At 56.4% G+C, this 17,202-nt stretch overlaps 6 protein-coding genes across 6 annotated transcripts; 4 read left to right on the top strand and 2 right to left on the bottom strand.

The window, feature by feature from the left end:
* Positions 1 to 1,368: 1,368 nt before the first annotated feature.
* Positions 1,369 to 1,842, bottom strand: ISF_02839 (hypothetical protein; the record flags this gene model as incomplete). The annotated part of the gene is made up of 1 exon (XM_018846445.1): positions 1,369 to 1,842. One exon carries the CDS (start codon positions 1,840 to 1,842, stop codon positions 1,369 to 1,371), a length of 474 nt encoding a protein of 157 aa, XP_018706173.1.
* Positions 1,843 to 3,478: 1,636 nt separating this feature from the next.
* ISF_02838 (hypothetical protein) lies at positions 3,479 to 4,562 on the top strand (the record flags this gene model as incomplete). The annotated part of the gene is made up of 2 exons (XM_018846444.1): positions 3,479 to 3,900; positions 3,971 to 4,562. 2 exons carry the CDS (start codon positions 3,479 to 3,481, stop codon positions 4,560 to 4,562), a joined length of 1,014 nt encoding a protein of 337 aa, XP_018706172.1.
* Positions 4,563 to 4,979: 417 nt separating this feature from the next.
* On the top strand, positions 4,980 to 6,155 carry ISF_02837 (hypothetical protein; the record flags this gene model as incomplete). The annotated part of the gene is made up of 1 exon (XM_018846443.1): positions 4,980 to 6,155. The coding sequence occupies one exon, from the start codon at positions 4,980 to 4,982 to the stop codon at positions 6,153 to 6,155; it is 1,176 nt and encodes a 391-aa protein (XP_018706171.1).
* A 1,336-nt stretch (positions 6,156 to 7,491) lies between these two features.
* Positions 7,492 to 9,258, top strand: ISF_02836 (FAD binding domain protein; the record flags this gene model as incomplete). The annotated part of the gene is made up of 1 exon (XM_018846442.1): positions 7,492 to 9,258. One exon carries the CDS (start codon positions 7,492 to 7,494, stop codon positions 9,256 to 9,258), a length of 1,767 nt encoding a protein of 588 aa, XP_018706170.1.
* Positions 9,259 to 10,332: 1,074 nt separating this feature from the next.
* ISF_02835 (hypothetical protein) lies at positions 10,333 to 11,526 on the top strand (the record flags this gene model as incomplete). The annotated part of the gene is made up of 1 exon (XM_018846441.1): positions 10,333 to 11,526. One exon carries the CDS (start codon positions 10,333 to 10,335, stop codon positions 11,524 to 11,526), a length of 1,194 nt encoding a protein of 397 aa, XP_018706169.1.
* A 1,674-nt stretch (positions 11,527 to 13,200) lies between these two features.
* Positions 13,201 to 14,103, bottom strand: ISF_02834 (hypothetical protein; the record flags this gene model as incomplete). The annotated part of the gene is made up of 1 exon (XM_018846440.1): positions 13,201 to 14,103. The coding sequence occupies one exon, from the start codon at positions 14,101 to 14,103 to the stop codon at positions 13,201 to 13,203; it is 903 nt and encodes a 300-aa protein (XP_018706168.1).
* Positions 14,104 to 17,202: the final 3,099 nt, after the last annotated feature.

Raw genomic sequence — 17,202 nt, 5'->3', positions numbered from 1 at the left:
CATCTCGACCATGAGCTGTCTTGCTTGCTCGGGGTATGAGTCTGGCCCGCCTTTCGGCTTGCTATTTGAGGCTGCGCGCCATTAGGCTGGTTTACCGTGGCGCCAGGAAATGTACTACTGTATTATCACTTTTTAACGAGGGAGCCCTCTGGGCATGAAATAAATTATTAATTGTCACAATGTTTGCCAACGTAGCAGATGTGAATGCCATGATAGAACTGCACCTTCGGCTCGAGACCATGCAAACCGTTGACTATGACTTTCCAGATTCACCCCCTTTACGATGTGCTCTCCATCAATGAAGCCGAGTATTATATTCCAATCGCTACAACCCCGTGCCCAACCTGCAGACACTGAAAAGGAGACAAGCCCGAGCGTGCTGTGCACCTGTTAATCCCAATCACTCTCGCCACAACCCTTACAGTCACCGGAACCATTGCCATTCCGACACCATCATGTCCTTGGGAGCGCCCAGCTGGGCCCCCCCTCCACCAAAACCGAAGCCAAACCCGAACCAACCACCGCCATTACCACGACGATCCCGCCATCCTAACGGCGCTGGATCTGGGTCCCCAACGACATCACCGCGCCTCGATCCGGGCCACTTCGCGGACGAGTATCAATTCGGCCGGAGAGGATATCACCGCGCCACCTCGAATACCTACCTACGCCAAGGCGGGCAGCGACGGGACACAGCCTAGCTAGAAGGGGGGACATGGTTAGCACTACCGCTGGCAGGAGGCGAGTTCATGGGAAGTAGAGTTTGGCGATGAGGATGAGATGGAGAAGGAGGGATAGAAGGGGGGAAGGGGCACGGTTTATGTAGGACGGTGGTAAAGTGAGGCGGGCAGGAGGGATTGGTGCTGGTGACAGCGTCCTAGGAAGTGAGGCGGGCAGTGTGACGCGCGTGTGTGCGGCATGCAATCGGTGGAGTTGTTTTAGGACACGATACATTGATGCCTAATGATTGTGATGCCTTGAATTAGACCATTCTCGACTATTGTTATGATGTTGCACAACTGTAGCTTCATCGACGAGCATGCATAGTCCGACTTTGGACGTGGTGGAGTTTGACGGAGAGCTGGGTACTTGGTTCTTTTCTGACAATTTATTGAATTCCGATAAGATTCTTTGACTATAAAATTCGTAGTAGAAATACCAGACTTCTAATGACAAAGGAAAGGTTGTAAAGTGAGTGGACGTCCCAAACAAGTCCCCTCTCCGAAACCCAACACAAAAGAGCCGACCCCTCTCAAATATTGGCATGATTCCAGAGACGAAGCTAGTCTCGAACAAAAATCTTGTAAATTGCCTTCAAGGCAATGAGGAGGGTATCATTCCTTCCCCTCCTCTTCCCTCGGTCATTCATCACTCGCGAACCGGAGCCGGCCCGAGGATCCCCTCCATCTCGCGCTCTACGATGCCGTAGCAGCGATACCCCGTCCCCGGCGCCACCCCGTCCCTCCAAAACGGCCCCTCGTCCACGCCCCGGTAGCACGTGCAGCCCGGCACGCCCATCGCGCAGCGCGTCTTGGCGACGTGGCTGTCCCAGCGGCCGGCCAGGCGCTCCGCGAGGGTGTACGCGCGGACGCGCGCCGCGCGGGCGACGGTGACCCCCCGCCACCACTCCTCCCACTCGGCAAAGGCCTCGTCGTCGCGGCGGCGGTGGTGGCGAACGCACTCGGCGGCGGGCTCGGGTCCGCGTGGGGGAGGAGGGGCGGCGGCGGCGGCGGTGGCGGTGGCGGAGCGGTCGAAGATGTGCATCATTTCGAGGTTGTTGGAGCCGGGCTTGTCGAGGTCGACGTTGCCGCCGCGGGAGAGCTTGGAAGCGCAGCAACCCATTTCGTTGATAAGGTCTGGGTTGACTTGCTGCGTATGTTGGTTGCTGTGTATCTTGGAAACTGGGGGGGGGCGGGCTGTTGGTTGCGGCGAGGGAGGCAAGCAATGGCAGATGTATTTGAGACGAAGATAGATGAGAAAAGTAGATCTTTGGTCAAATAAGTGGCAGTAGAGTCTATGGGAAGCGATTTGCGATTGGATCTTGCAGCCCTGTTTGACAAGTTGCAAGGGAACGTTGTTGAGAGTCTCAAGTGGTGACGAGAGACAGTTGCTTTGCGTGGTGATGTTCAATATCAACCAGGAAGTTTGCAATTTGGGGAATCTCAGATACATATATTCCTGTATATAGGAAGCACGAATTCAAATTATCCGCGAATATTAAGTGCAGATTAGATATGGTTCTGTGTTGGTTCTAGCCATATCTACAAACTTAAAGAGTCTACCTGGCGCGGACTTGTCGTGAGCCGCCATACAATCATACTTTGGGATTTGGCAATAGTCTCGCTAAAATTATTCACAAACACTATTATACAGGGGCACTGAGAAATGGCTTCCGTGGCCTCAACTTTGACTTGTCGAGGCATTGCGTTGGCAAAATCGATGACAGTTCGGGCTAATTCTTCATCACGAACTTCCTCAGCATCGCGAATTCTCAACCTCTATTCTATTGTAGTCACAGATCGGCCAGTCTATTTACAGTTTGTTGTTTCATTTACGCTTTTTTTTTTTTTGGACAAGCATTAAGACTGGAGCTGTTGCGCTGTTTCGCAGAGATGCGACCGGGCTTTTCGCACTCTTGAGAAAGAATCAAGAATAAAGAAAGATAAGAGAAAGACAGACGCAAGGAATACATATATAGTTAAGAATAAAAATAATTCGTAACGTGAAAAGCATTAAAATGTATCTAAAGCGAAACCATAGAAAAGCAAAACTCTATTCCTTGTTCTCTCGGCGGAATACGCACGTTAGAGATGGTCCTGAGCAACGCAATGCAAAGCAGAGATACACAGATTTTCAAGCATACCCTAAGATTTTTAGTAATGCTCACTTAGGCCGCCAACTGCAGGTTAACCCAGGGTTTTACCACCCGTTTGTCGAGGCGAGCGAAGAGCTTCGTTGGGCAGAGTTTATAGAATCAGACTGCACAAGCACGGAGAGTTGTGCAAGTCATCAAACCCTACCGGATACCGGCATTGTACGACAATGACGAGGCTCTTTTCGCCCATTGTGAGTAATTTCTTAAGTGATACGTAATACGAGTTGAGCCGCTGGGGGGCGGCGAGTGATTGTTGACGGTATCTCAGGCAGCCCTGGCTGCCTTGTGCCAATTCGCTAGGCAGTAACCATTGTATCTCCCAAAGCAGCGTCTCACGTATACGACCTGAAACAGTGTAAATGTTGTTTCCGTACGTATCGTGATTGAAGCACCCTTCTAGTGAACATCCGGAGCGTGCGAGTCACACCACGGATGCGCGGTGAAGAGCGCGAGAGAGCTCATGAGGTAGCCGTAAACCACTGTCCCCGCGTGACACGACATTTTTTTCTTTTTGATTCTAAATATCCTATAAGAAAGAGCTGGTAACCACGAAGTCATTTCTCAAGCTGCTTTGCACTCACCTTGACTAGAGAGACACACACAATGGACGTGAGCTACGACGAGATCCCGCTGACCGTGCAGGTCCCTGTGCGCGTCTTCTCCGCGCGGTGCAACTCCATCATGGCCGTCATCTTCTTCGACCTCTTCGGCAAGCCCGCGCAAATCACCATCCCCGCCGAGCGCCAGCTCCAACTCGGCGCCGGCTACGAGGTGCTCCGCGAGGTGCTGCACGCCCTCGCGCGCAGCCTCGAGCCCAAGGGCGGCTACTACGCGGCCCCGCGGTACATCCCCGTCGCGAGCCAGATCGAGGAGATGCTGCGCGACTTCATGCTGGACGCCGCGCTGCTGCCCGCGGCCGCCGCGGGGCCGGCCGCGGTCGACTGGCTGGGCCAGCTGCCGCTCGAGTGGTTCCTGGCCGTCGGGAGGCAGCAGTTTTTGCTGACCGAGGACGCGCACGGCCGCGTGTGCGCGGTGCGCGAGGCCGCCTGGCCGCCCGAGCGGCGTCGTCAGCGCCGACCTGACCGCCGGCGCCAGTGCCGCCGGCGCGGCGCAGGCGTTCACGTTTGTGTGCATGCGGGAACTGGGCGCGCGCGCCGCCTCCGAGGGCTGCCACCGCGCCATGGCCTTTCAGATCCAGCAGCTGGAGCGCATATCGCAGGCGTGCCACGGAATGGGCAACGAGGCGCGGCAGCGGCGTGACATGTGCGTGCCGGACCTGCGCGCCGTGCTGTACCACGATTTAACGGCCGCCACCAACACCACCACCACCACCACCGGACTCGGGATCGGCCGGCTGTTGCCGGAGCGGCTGCCGGTGGGCGTCCTGTTCGACGAGCTGCCGCAGATCCTACCGCTACGGGCGGCCGCGGCGCCTCCGGACGTCTTCAAGGAGTGCGTGCTCAAGATCTGTAAGACGGTCGAGTGGCTGGTGGACGTGGGCATCGGCTGGGGCGGCAGCGTTGGCGCGGACCACAAGGGCTACGCGCTGCTCGACGCCATCTTCCTCGACGCGCTGTACCGGCCCTGGCTCATCGAGGGCTTCACCGAGGCCAAGGAGGGCAAGGTGCTGAGCGACCGCATCTCGGTGCACATGCTGCGCGTGGAGTTTGGGTTGCTGGGGGTATAGCAGAGTCTGTAGGCGATGAACGGAAACTGCAGGACCGGTTCCCTGCATGGGGCGGCCAAGGGATGATACAAGCTGGCCCTCGATTTCCCGAAACAGAATAAGGTCGTGCCCGAGGTCGCACAGTTACAGATTCTGCTGTGCTCGTTGAATTCAAGCTGAGGTTTGTCGTGCCAGTGCGGGAGGCTGCAGTTTTATGCTCGCACAACCTGCTGCTTGCTTGCCTGCTGCCGCATAGTACGGCGTTGTGGCCCCTCCTCGGGAAAAGAAAAAAGCGATGGCTCATAACTTCATCGTCCGTGTGTCAGCTAGAATAATACACACATGCACTGTAAGCATAAATAGAATTCAGTTGTCCTCGAATAGATGTTGCCGTTGCAATGCCCCAATCCAGACTCGACCTCAAACTGGCCAGCTATCATGGCGCAGATGCGTATCTTCCAAGCCGAGATCGTCGGAAACAACGTCGAGATCATCTTCGAGCTCAACATGAGGACCTTTTGCCTGTCCGTGGCCCCGATGCGCAAGAACGCCTCGCCGTCCCACCTCTACTTCACCCAGACCTGCAACGCCCTGGTGCAGCTCGTGCTGCAGACCAACGGGGGCAACTGGCACTTGTCCCGCGGCCAGACCCAGATCCACGACACCCTGGCCAACATCCCCAAGCCGGAGCTGCTCGCCCTCTGCTGCACGTCGCTGCGCCCCGGCCGCCTGCAGCTGTACCTCTCCCGCGAGCCGCGCCGCTGCGAGCTGCGCCAGGACGACCTCAGCGGCGAGCCCGTGCTGCGGCTGACCAAGACGAGCCGCGTGCTGCCGGACCCGGAGAGGCAGGCGCTGGGCGGCGAGGACAGACACTTTGCGAGCATGTACGCGTCCGACGCGGGGATGGGCTGCGTCTCGGCGAACGAGGTCTCCGTGACGTCGACGACGAGCATCTCGCCTGCGCGCATCTGCGGCGACGTGTACCGGACGGACGCCGCCGGCGGAGCGGCGGCGGTGACGTATCACTGCATAGCGGCGCGAGACGCCGGCGTAAGGGGGGCGCGGCGGTGGGCGTGTCCGCAGCGGCGACAGCTGGTGGCTCGGCAGGCGCTGCAAGCCGCCTGCGCAGCAGAACCCGATGACGACGACGGAGGGGGTTGCATCCGGGTGCCGGCGTTACTAGCCTACCTCTACGACGACGATGACGAGGAGGAGGAGGAGGACGGGGAGGTGCGGAGGAGCCGCGTCATGGGTGGGCTGTACCGGCGGATCGAGGGCGGCGTGCCGTTGCGCGTGTTCCTGGCGGCGGCGGCGGGTCGCGGAGAGCCCAAGATGGGGGCTGTGTCGGCGGTGGCGACGGAGGTGGCCGGCATGGTGGCCGGGTTGCACCGGCGCGAGTTCGTCTGGGGCGGCGAGTCGGAAGAGATGGAGGGGGACGCGGAGAGGAGGACTCTGATGGACTGTCTGGTGGTGGACAGGCAGGGGCATGCGTGGCTGGTGGACGGCTTCGGGGCCGGGTATCACCAGGAGGCGCTTCAGAGCGATGACAGGGCGGTGATGGCGCTGCTGAGCCAGATGAAGCTGTATTTTCCGGAGGATGAGGAGGGGGGGTGAAGGGGTATCTGGTGATGTTGAAACGGGTGGATGGTCCGAGTACGGAGGGTGAGGCTGGACAGCCTCAGTGGCTGGTGATACTCTCTCTATATATGTACATACATACATGGGTTGGCAGGACACTGGAATTGGTGCAAGGTACGGGGGGATATCTTGCTGTTATAAAATTACCCTTGAGGCAGAAAAAAAAAGAGGAAAAAAAAATACAAGGTGATTTTACCCATTCATCTCACATCTTACTTAATCTGGTGTCGGACGAGTGAAGATGCTCGGCTCCGTGTATCGGCCCAGCACGATTCTCGGCAGCATTCCGAGATTTCAATACGAAGTCACTGCGTACCAGTACTACTTACGAATTACTGTATTACTTTATTACTTTATTAATATTACTACTGTATTAGTCTGATGACCCTTTTCTCTCGAAAAAAAAAAAAAAAAAAGTCTTGCGTCTTGCGTCACCTGCGGGCGCAACCCGCCTTGGGCCGCAGCAATGCTCCGTCAGACCGAAGAGGCCTTTCCTCGTCCCCAGTCCAAACGTGTCTTTTTCTTCTGTCACATCATCGGTCCCATGCAACTCACTCTCCTTGTCCAATCACCGTCGCCGCGGAACGAGTTAAATCACAACCGCCCTGGGAGAAGCACCAAGGGTGCCCATGCCGGACAAATGACCAGCCGCTGGTCGCCCGTTGCACAGGATGAATTGATCTCGTGGTCTTCACAAAGACCCCTGCTGTTTTAATCGCCGAGTATTGTCTTGGGAGTGTGCCCAGAAGCTTGGCCAGTTTCTTGTTTGCCTCCCCCCAAGCGTTCTACGGGGACACACACCGTTATTACTGTTGATGAGGTATGCAGACTGCCGACCGTTTTTTCCAGACATGAGAAGAAAAGAAGGGAAGAAAGAGGGAAGAAAACGGTTCATCAGGGGTTTTGATTCTTTTTTTGGTCTTCTCGTTCACACTCTATCCGTGCAACGCTGCCTGAGATCATCGGGCACATGGCGGCCCAGCTTAGGTAGCAAGAAGGACGTTCATCGGCAACGTGCAGTGCCTGCAGCCGCGCTGTAGATTAATCATTCATTAATTAACTAACTATTAGAAATTATCCAGCCCATTGAGGGGAACTGTGCGCCCTGTACCCAAGGAAACGGGCCCTTAATATAGCAAACGACGTGGACCTTGCCGCATCCGGGGCCTATATGTTGCTTACTTTAAGTAGTTATACATTACACAGCAGGAGATGAATAAATTAAACTCAACCGCCACGAGATGGACTTTTTCTTGCCGTCTCTCATGTTTCAGATCTTCTTGATCCTCGCCTTCTCTGCTCGAGACAAGTCATGAAGATTCTTTCCGCAGTCGTCGCCTGCGTTGGGCTCGCCTCCCAAGCCGCAGCCTGGTCCCATCGCCATGGTGTTTGCGTCCCCTCCAGCCACGCACCGGCCTCGTGGCCCGGCATCATTCTGATTCTCTCTGCAGTCGTCGTCGCCCTGGCCGCCGTCCGGGCCCGCACCGAAGGCGCCTGCGTCGGCGCCGACCCGGCCCTGCAGTGGCTCGAGGCGCGCCTGTCCTCCGGCGCGGCCATCTCCTGCCGCGGGCAGCCCCTCCAGCAGCTCAACGCGAACCGCTACTGGGGCGAGCAGTTTTCCAAGAACGCGTCGGTGGTGGTGTTCCCGGCGACGGCGCGGGACGTCAGCCATGCGGTGCAGGCGGCGCGGTGGTCGCGGGCGGGTGGCGGCGACATGGCCATCGTCGGCGGCGCCCACAGCCAGATCAACGCCAGCAGCAGCTACGGCTTCGTCCTGGACATGTCCTGGATGAACAGCTCGCGGTTGATCCGCCACTTCACCAACCCCGACGCCGAGGCGGAGGAGCCCTTCGCGGCGGTCGAGTACCAGGGCGGCGCCACCTGGGGACAGGTGCAGGCGGTGACCAACGGGTCCGGGTACGCGGCCGTTGGGGCGCGCGTGGCCAACGTCGGCGCCGGCGGGTTCACCCTCGGCGGCGGCATCGGCTTCCTGGCCGGCGCGTACGGCTTCGCGGCGGACCGGCTGGTGCAGGCGGAGGTGGTGCTGCCGTCGACGGGGGAGGTGGTCCTCGCCACCAAGCGGAACGAGTACGCGGACCTGTTCTGGGCGCTGCAGGGCGGCAGCGGCCAGTTCGGCGTGGTCACGCGCTTCTGGCAGCGCGCCGTCCCGGAGCCCCGGAGGAGCACCCTGGGGTTCTACTACGTGCGGGACGAGGACGTGGCAAGGCTGCGCAGGCAGACGGTCGACTTCTTCCGGACAAACGACGATCCCTTCAACGTCGTCTACTACAGCTTTGGGTACCTGCCGCAGGATCTCAGCGACCCGACGGCGCGGGGGGGGTACGCGAGGCGCACGCTTCTGATTACGCTGCACTTCGAGGACGAGGGCAATCCTCACCAGCGGGACGCTGAGGCCGCTTTTCGCGACTTGCTCGACGGTATTGACACATCGCAGAGCACCGTGCTCTCTACGGGACACTACGCGAACCTCGCGCTGGTCGGCGAGGCGGCCTATCCGTACGGGCACCGGCGCGGGTTCTACGGCGCGCAGACGTCCACCATCGACGAGGCCTACCTCGCCAACCTTACTGATACGTTCTGGTCGTACATTGACACTTTGATAGCACGCGGTGAGCAACCGCATTCGGCCTCCATGGTCATGCAGTACATGTTCCCAGGGCTCAACGGGCACCTCCCCTCGTCCGACTCAGACACCGCGTGGCCGCACGCGTCCGTCGGCCACCAAACACTCATCACACCAGCCTACCAACACGCCGAGAATGACGCACTCACTCTCTCCACGGTGCGCGCTCTCAATGACATCACCTACGCGCAGCAGCAGCACCGGAGTATCGGCGTAGTCGGGGGCGGGTTCCTGGCAAACTACCCCAACTACATGGCGCCGGGCGACGGAGGGTGCCGCGTCTGGGGCCACAACGTGGACAGGTTGATCCAGGTTAAGGAAAAGTACGACCCAGAGTGCCTGATACGAAATGGACGCGTGTTTGCGAGTCCTGGGTGTCTAGGGGGCGGCTGGGCGAACGTGTTTAGCGACTGCGGAGAGTTGGACGTGCAATGATGCAATGATGGGAAGGGGCAGGGGTTTCGGCGAAATGGGAGGTTTGCGCTTGCTTTGCTTTGTTTTGTTTTGTTTTATTTTTGTCTAAAAAAATTTTGATGTCGATAGTGTAATGATGCCATGTCTCTAGACCAAAAGCTTCTTTGATGACATAGGCCGAGACCGGGCTTTTGTTTTGCCATTCTGTCAGTCAACACATTTGCGGACTGTTTTCAGCTCAAATACGCAATATCGATTAACTAGATCAGTAAAGTCTCCCCACTAGAAATTCCTTGAAGTTGATGTGTTATGGCATAGTTCTCTGGGAGAAGCTATCCGACATCTAGATGCATTGTGTTGCCACGCACTACAGACTAGCTGTGAAAAGATCAACGAAAGAAAAAAACAGACCATGTAGAGACTCGCTCGAATGAGGCTATTTTCTAACCAATAATGGGCTGATTTTTGAGCTTTTCGGAATTCAGGACCAAAGCCAACAAAAGTAAACCCCGCTATCGCCAGGAACCACCTACTGTTGAACCAACACGTGCGTAAAAACGCACGCAGTCTAGAGTCAGTTAGCTGCATTAGGTCTTCCTTAGCTGCTTCTTTGGCCGACATATTTGTTGCGCCAAGAGGCATCTATTTTCCTAGTAGCTCTATTCAACGAGTGTTCAGGCCCGGGCAAGAGCAATCTATCGCTGTTGGTTGCACCTGAAAGGTTTCTTGCCACAGATCCTAGAAAAGCAAGCCGTCAGGTGCACAAATAAACCTTGACCTGCAGAAAACATTATTATTGCGTCTGAATCATCACCGCGAATGCAACGTATCCGCTAATCCGGGAACGGCTGGCCCTGTTCCTGCAACTATAAAGGACAGGCGCCGGCTATCTCTCAACTTGAAGCTTTCCTTCCCTGCTTGGTCAAGTGGAAAGCAGCGTGTCCCCCCGTTTTCCACCTTCCTATCAATGTAAGGAATTCATCCCCTGTTTAGATTCCTCTGGCACACTGGCCTGTAGCATCAACAAAGCTGTGGGTGACTGCGGATGGATCCAGGTATACAGACAGAGTGCCCTGACTAACAGAACGGAAACAGATGGCAACAACCATTTATCCCGGAGAGTCGCCTTCTGAAAGTAGTTCGGCGGCCGAAGAGCGCATGACCGCTTCCCCGGACAAGGCCGTCATCAGTCCCATCGTGACCCTCGTCACCACTCCCTCGGACACAGCTGCGCCGGGTACACCTGAGCTGGACATGCCTGCGCCAGATTCACCTCTGTTCAAGCAATTGTCAGTCTTATCGCCGGAAGAGCGCAAAAGAGTGTTGGAGACTGCACACAGCAGGAGGGTTTCCATCGCGGAAGCCATCAAAGCCGTCGAAGCCGAAAAGCGCGAAGAGCGCCTAAAAGGACCAGGGCCAATCCTTTGCTTGAGCATGGTGCGCAGCGGGACAGCCTCCCTCGCGAAAGCCCTCCCAGAATTAGGCGTGCTTAAGGTGCACCACGGCCTCCTCAACATCGAGGATGACAAGCAGTGGAAAATCCTGGATCGCGCGGCTGACGCGACGTTCCCCAACCTCAAGTCTTACACGGGGGAGCCCTTCACGCGTGAGCAGTGGGACGAGCTCTTGGGAGACTATGACGCGGTGACGGACATGGCCTCGTTTTACGCCGTCTCCCTCATCAAGGCCTATCCCAATGCCAAGGTGATCATCTACGAGCGTGAGATTGAAAGCTGGCATCGCAGCGTCAAGTGCATCTTTGGGCAGTGGACCGAGCCTGTCAGGCGGAACCTCATCAAGTACATTGTGCCGCTCTCTGGCTCCAAGTGCGGCTCTGCCAACTTCAAGATGGCCAAGGGCTGGACCAATTCGACCGATTCCCGGGACATCCACTTCAATTCTCGTGCGGCGTACGTTGAACACTACAAGTGGATTCGAGAAAATGTGCCCAGCCATCAGCTGCTCGACTTTAATCTCGAGGACGGCTGGGGGCCGCTCGCCGAATTCCTAGGCGTGCCTGCGCCCGAGATCGAATTCCCGGTAATCAACAAGAAGGACGACTTCGAAAAGCAAAAGCGAGCCTGTGAAGTTGCCATTTTGAAGAGAATTGCACGCAGACCACTTCCCAATTGTCTTCACTTCCTCATCCCAAACGACGACGTCATCAACTCCCTTATCGACTTCCTCATGCAAAAGGACAAGGGAAAGGACAAGGGCAAGGGCAAGGGCAAGGAGGTTGACGAGGGCGAGAAGGTTGACAATGCGGACAATGCTGACAAGGAAAATTAGGCCAACACAGCCTTGTTGGCCGGCGCCGTCTCCAGGTAACGAGATCTTGGAGACAAGTCAAGGACGAATACAATACTTCAAGTATTTATTCTCTTTTTTCTTTTTTTTTTCTTTTATTCCCCCGCCATTACTGGGGCAATCCCTATTGGTTTCTCTTCCTCTTCCTCTGTTGGAGTCGTTTCTGTCTATTCTTTGAGTAAGGCGTTGCGGATGGATGTGCTGTTTTCCAATGATACCCATTTCTGTCGCTGCCTGCCTTTCGGTCGTTCCTTTTCGGGGTCACTTATCTATGTCTTGTACTTGCATTTCCATCTTGAAAAGCCATCATTTAAGTCGTGACTTGCTATATTAAGAAATATAAAAATAAAAAGTGAAAAAAAAAAAAAGTTCTGTCTATTCCGCTAAATTTGAACTGGCTCATGAAAATTATTTCGAGTTTGCAACAAAATAATTGACAGCAAGCGACTTTCCGAGTCCCATCTTCTTCTCGAACTCGGCTTGGTCCCAGCGGATGCGCGCGGTGAGGCCAGGCTCGACGGGCAGCGACAAGGCAGAGAGAGAGAGAGAGAGAGAGAGAGAGAGAGAGAAGGGAGCTCTACATTAAGCGTGTCTTTGAGGTTGAAGCCAAAATCTACTGCGAGGTTCCTAGTTTGTCTATGTATAATCAAGGCCGGACCCTGTTTTCGGCACAAGCCGAAGAAGCAATGTCCTGCCACACAAATGATTCAAGACAGCAGCAGATGAATGGAGTGTGCCGTCTTATTAGCGCCGAGAAAAACACAGGCTAAGTCAATCGATATCCGCGCTCTATCTCCGTATTCATTTCCGTCATTTTAGCACTACTTGTTGATCCTCGCTCGATCAAGGATTGATGGAGAGACATGGATGTCACATCCGCCGGCACCGGGTTGGCAAACTAAGGACCAAGACTAAGACCGAGTGCAACGACGGGAGCCGATTCGGTGTGGCGAGCACGGAAATTACAATGGAGATCTGGTGCTCATCGGCTTGGCATTTTGTATCTTTCTTTCTTTCATTTGATCATTGCCAGCAGCGGTCAATGAAGCCGGCATAATTATGTCGTGACACTCGGCTCCGGGCGGATTCAATCAACCCCCCCCCCACCTCTCCTGGCATCACCAACCTCGCTACGACATGAGGGCTGTGACGTTTCGACCTTGACAGAGTATGTAAGCTGCGACCGGCCCGATGGTCTCCACGCTGGCTGGCTGGTATTGAGTCGACGATGGAGGCCCGGAATGAAGACAAGTCCTCGGCGCGCTGCTCATGGGCCGGGCTGCTGAACTGGGAACTACACGCGCGCATCCCGCTCTCTCTCGGCCTCCCACCGGCCCCGCGCCGGGGGCGGCGCCGTCGACGATCTTGGTGTGGACCTGTACCCGGCCAACGCGGGGAGGGTCTCGTCAACGTTTCAACCTGACGAGGGCGGCGGTCGCGTGCGTCCGGGTCTGGGGACCGGGGGGTGGCGCGAGGAGAGACGGGCGAGGATGGAGAGGAAGCGCGGGAGAAGCAGGCGGTGGCGCAGCAGGCAAGGCAGGGCACAGAGTTAGGCAGACGGGCTTTGCATAGATGATGTTCAGCATTCTCGCATCTCTTTCGTTAAGCTTCTCAACTACCAAGTTATACATGCTAAAAGTCTTCAATCTGGGCCATTCAATCCTCGTCCTCTTCATCCGTCTCCTCCTCAACCTCCAGCATCTTCATTCCTCTCAGCATCTCCTCGTCATCTTCCCTCTCCCTCTCTTGATCCTCCCGAACCTCCTCAGCAACCTCCACAGCCATCCTCTCCCTCAACTCCCTCATCGCCGCCAGATCCTCCGACGACGCCTTCCCCAGCTCCCTCTCCAGCTGCTCCCGCAGCTGCCCCCTCAGCTCCTCCGCCTCCTTCGCCCGCCTCGCCAGGTGCTCCTCTCGCAGCGCATCCAGCTCCTCCTCCGTCCTATCCGCCTCCTCCATGCGCGGCGCCTCCTCCTCCCCCTCCTCCTCCTCCTCCTCCTCCCCGACCATCTCACAAAACCGATACGCCACCTCGGCCTCGAAATCCACCTCCTCCGGCCTCTGCCCCTCCGCCACCTGCTCCGCCGCCGCCAGCACCGCCTCATCCTCCCCCCCGTCCTCCTCGTCGTCGCCGTACACCCGAAATGTCTCAAAGGTCCACCACCCGCCGGCCACCGTCTCCATCGCCGCGCGGCTCAGCCGGTCGATGCGGTCCGGCGCCCAGTGCGCGCGCACCACCTCTTGGACGGAGGCGGGCGCCCGCGGAGCTGGTCGAGCTGCGCGGGGGAGAGCGAGGAGGGGGCGGCGAGGGCCTGACCGGCAAGGTCGAGGCGGCTGAGGAAGAGCCAGCGCTCGGCCGGGGTGAGCTGGTCGTTGGCGCTGCCGGCCTTTTCGCAGAGCCGCCGCGATATCACGGGGGGGAGGCTGCCCAGGTGCTTCTCCGTGAGGGTGCCAGCCATGGTTGCGAAGTTGTTTTTGGCGATGATGATGTGTGGGAGGAGAGGAGAAGTTTTGATGCCGATGAGGGGCGGTGGAGGCGCGTCTACGTCCTGGATGCATATACCCTGTACATGGTTGCAGTATGAAGATTTGGAAAGCAGCGCAAAACCATTGCTGCACTCGATGACTGGATAGTCATGACTTATGTCTAGATGTCCGCGGCTATTTTCCAAGTTTGCTTTGCAGTTCTCGAATCTTCATCTACAGCACAATTTGCTATTTACTATCATTTGATGGTAATAGAAAAAAACAAAAATAACTTTTTATAAAAAATGTCGGGGGGGGTGAGAAAGAAGGTAAGCACATGGCACTTTTCATGTACTTTATTTCATTCGAGTATATCACGTTTCGAATCATCCCCAGGAAGTTTAAATTTTGCGTCTTGGCCGCCCCTTTTCTCCGAAGCAAGACTGGCGCGGCTTACAGTTGGGGCCGGTGCCCTTTACACGGGGGTCGACGACCATGACGCGCAAGAACGCGATTTGCAGCTGGCCCTCGACAACAGGTCCAGCGGCCAAGGTTTAAACCTTGATACAGACGCGACATTCTGGCGTTCGCGTGGAGTTTGGTTTGGTTGGGTCTATTAGCGTTGGAAAAAGGGCTGTCATTGCCTGTCATCCCTTGCATCGGATCGAACTCTATCATGTCGGCACTTTCTTTAGCCTCTCCTGCCGACTTGATCAGCAGGTACGCAAGACGCGCGCAAAGACGAGACAGCAGACGGCCAAGTAGTACTGCATATGTGATAGATAGGTAGAGATGGAAATGTGGCATGTAGGTCTCAATCGGGGTTGTTCAGTAGTGCCTGGGTCCAAGACGACAAGGATGGGCGGCGCCGTCACCACCGCACACCGAAAACCTTGATTCTCCCTTGACTTGAGACCGGGGGTTGCGCATTCATCTGCGACAGCAAATCGCGATTCCCGTCAAAAGACAGAGCCTCCTTCAGTCCTTGTCGCGTCGTACTTGATACTCCCTCCTCCTTCCCCTCCTCCCTTGTGCAACGCCCACGCAAGAGACGAACACGCAATGAGGAGTGCAATTTCGGTTGCCGCAACTTAAAGGTCGCCCGCGTCATGGCTGAATAGAAGAAGGGAAGAAGGGAAATACGAGCACGCAAGCGACACCAAATTCGTGCGGTCGTGCGATCGATCCCTCGTTCCGCAGTCTAACCCCCCCTTTTCGCATCATCGCCAGCGGCAGACCGAAAAGGCCTCGGTCGCTCGTATATCGCGAGGGTTTTGTGTTGCGTGTCGCTGACCTGATGGTCCGAACAGCGTCGGGCGACCTCGGGAGAAGACCGCCTATCCGCTCGCTGTAACAGGAAAGTCACCCAGAGAGCTCTCAACGTTCGTGTAGCCTCGCTTTGACCAGCCCGCGGTTCTCTCGGCGGCGAAAAGAAAGAGGAGGGGGCGGTGACGTTCGGGGAGAGTCAACCAAAGCGTTAGTGTCAAGCAGATGCTGTCCTACCTGCAAGGCACCCGAACGGGGGGGCAGCACCCTGTAACAGGTGAGAAAAAAGAAAGAGAGGCCATTCGCAGACGTTTTGGGCACGGGTTATGAACCATATGCAGCACCGACTTGGGCCGTGCAGGGGAGGGGTGTAATGAGATGAGCGAGGCTGCGAGGGAAACGAAGTCATGTGTCGAGCAAGCAAGCAAAAAGAAACAAAAGAAAAACACAGAGTATCAAAAAAAGGCTGAACAGGCAAGTAGTACACGGACAAAGAGACGGGAGATGGCCGACCTGAACCCTACCTGACAGGTGGTGTTTGATGCTCCTGGGCTTCTAGTCCTGCAGCCATGTCACCGAGGGAATGGATCGAGCTAGTTGCGCGGCGCCCGTTCTTCTGGAGACCAACTAATAGAAGAGCTGATTGAGCAAGCGAGGATTGGTAGGGATCCTCGTAAGGATACGCGTCCTGCAAGCCACCGCGCATCACTTTCAGGAATACGGCGGCGGCGGGCGGATCGAGCGTCGCCCAACTACGGGATAGGGAAGAGAAAGAAAGAGAGCAAAGGTCGAGTGAGTGAAGGGCCCCAGTGGCGGCCATGTGTCTCGGACGCTTGGGCATCTCAGCCAGCCTTCTTCGTGGAAAGAAAAAGGGTAGGAGGGGGGGTGAAACAAGTTAGTTAGCTTGGGGTCCCGAGGATGTGGTCGTCTGTGAGTGGCCGCTGGAGAAGGACGGCCAGCAGCTGTGAGCTAGGCCAAGTCGAGGCCTTGTAGGCGAGGATATCATGACCTCTGTAGATGTTTACTGTGAGAGCGAATCCGCTGATCGACAAGTCGTGATGCTGGAAACACGGGGCGTACAGGGCGTCATGAAGCAAACTTGGAGAGACTTCGGGGTTGAGTTGAAAGCTCTGTTGAGACACGATCGTGACTTTGTAGATGGGTGATGATTCACACCGGTTTGATCTGATTCATTACATGGCACGGGTTCGGCAATTTCCAATTTGCAGGCAGATTCGCCAATCTGGGCTGGCCCAGCTCACTCCGGGAAGGCGAGAGCGGGCGGAATGAGCACCGCGTGATGATTTGTCAAAAGCCCCGAAGCACCTGAGAAAGCAAGCCACTTGCAACTGGGCTTGTTGATGTCTCAAGAGACAGAGCTGCCAACCCGGGAAGTTGGAATGAAAGAGAAGCAACTTTCGGGGGGGGGGGAAACAAAGGAAAAAAGGCTTCAGCTTGCGGGAAGCCCCCCCATTCGCCTCTGTTTTTAGCGGCGGCGTTTTTTTTTTTTTTAGCTAGCAACTATGTACATAGCATAGGCAAGTTGATTAGAGCCCTGACTGTGTGGCTGATTCATAGCTGAGCCCAGGGCAGGGCTGTCGGGCGCGAATGGGCGAATGGGCGAATGGGCGAATGGAATGAAATGTCTTGCACTCGTCGACGTGGACATGGACGCGGGGACGCCGGCACAGCTGAAGACGGGCAAGCCTTGATCAGAAGTGGCTTTCTAGCCTGTCCCCAGTCCCAGCCAGTCCGAGTACAGTAGATTATACAGGGCACTTGGAATGCCTGCCGCAGGAAAGCTCAAAGGGGTGACTTTTCTCGATTGCCGAGCCCTCCCGTCCTGGGTAATAACTGAGAGTCGCTTCCCAACTGGGGACCAACCAAGTCGAGACCCCCCCCCCCCCACCCCCCCCCAAGCGGGGA

The sequence above is a fragment of the Cordyceps fumosorosea genome (genome assembly GCF_001636725.1).
Source record: "Cordyceps fumosorosea ARSEF 2679 chromosome Unknown scaffold_5, whole genome shotgun sequence".
Lineage (NCBI taxonomy): Eukaryota > Fungi > Ascomycota > Sordariomycetes > Hypocreales > Cordycipitaceae > Cordyceps > Cordyceps fumosorosea.
This window is presented reverse-complemented; position numbering and strand designations above follow the sequence as displayed.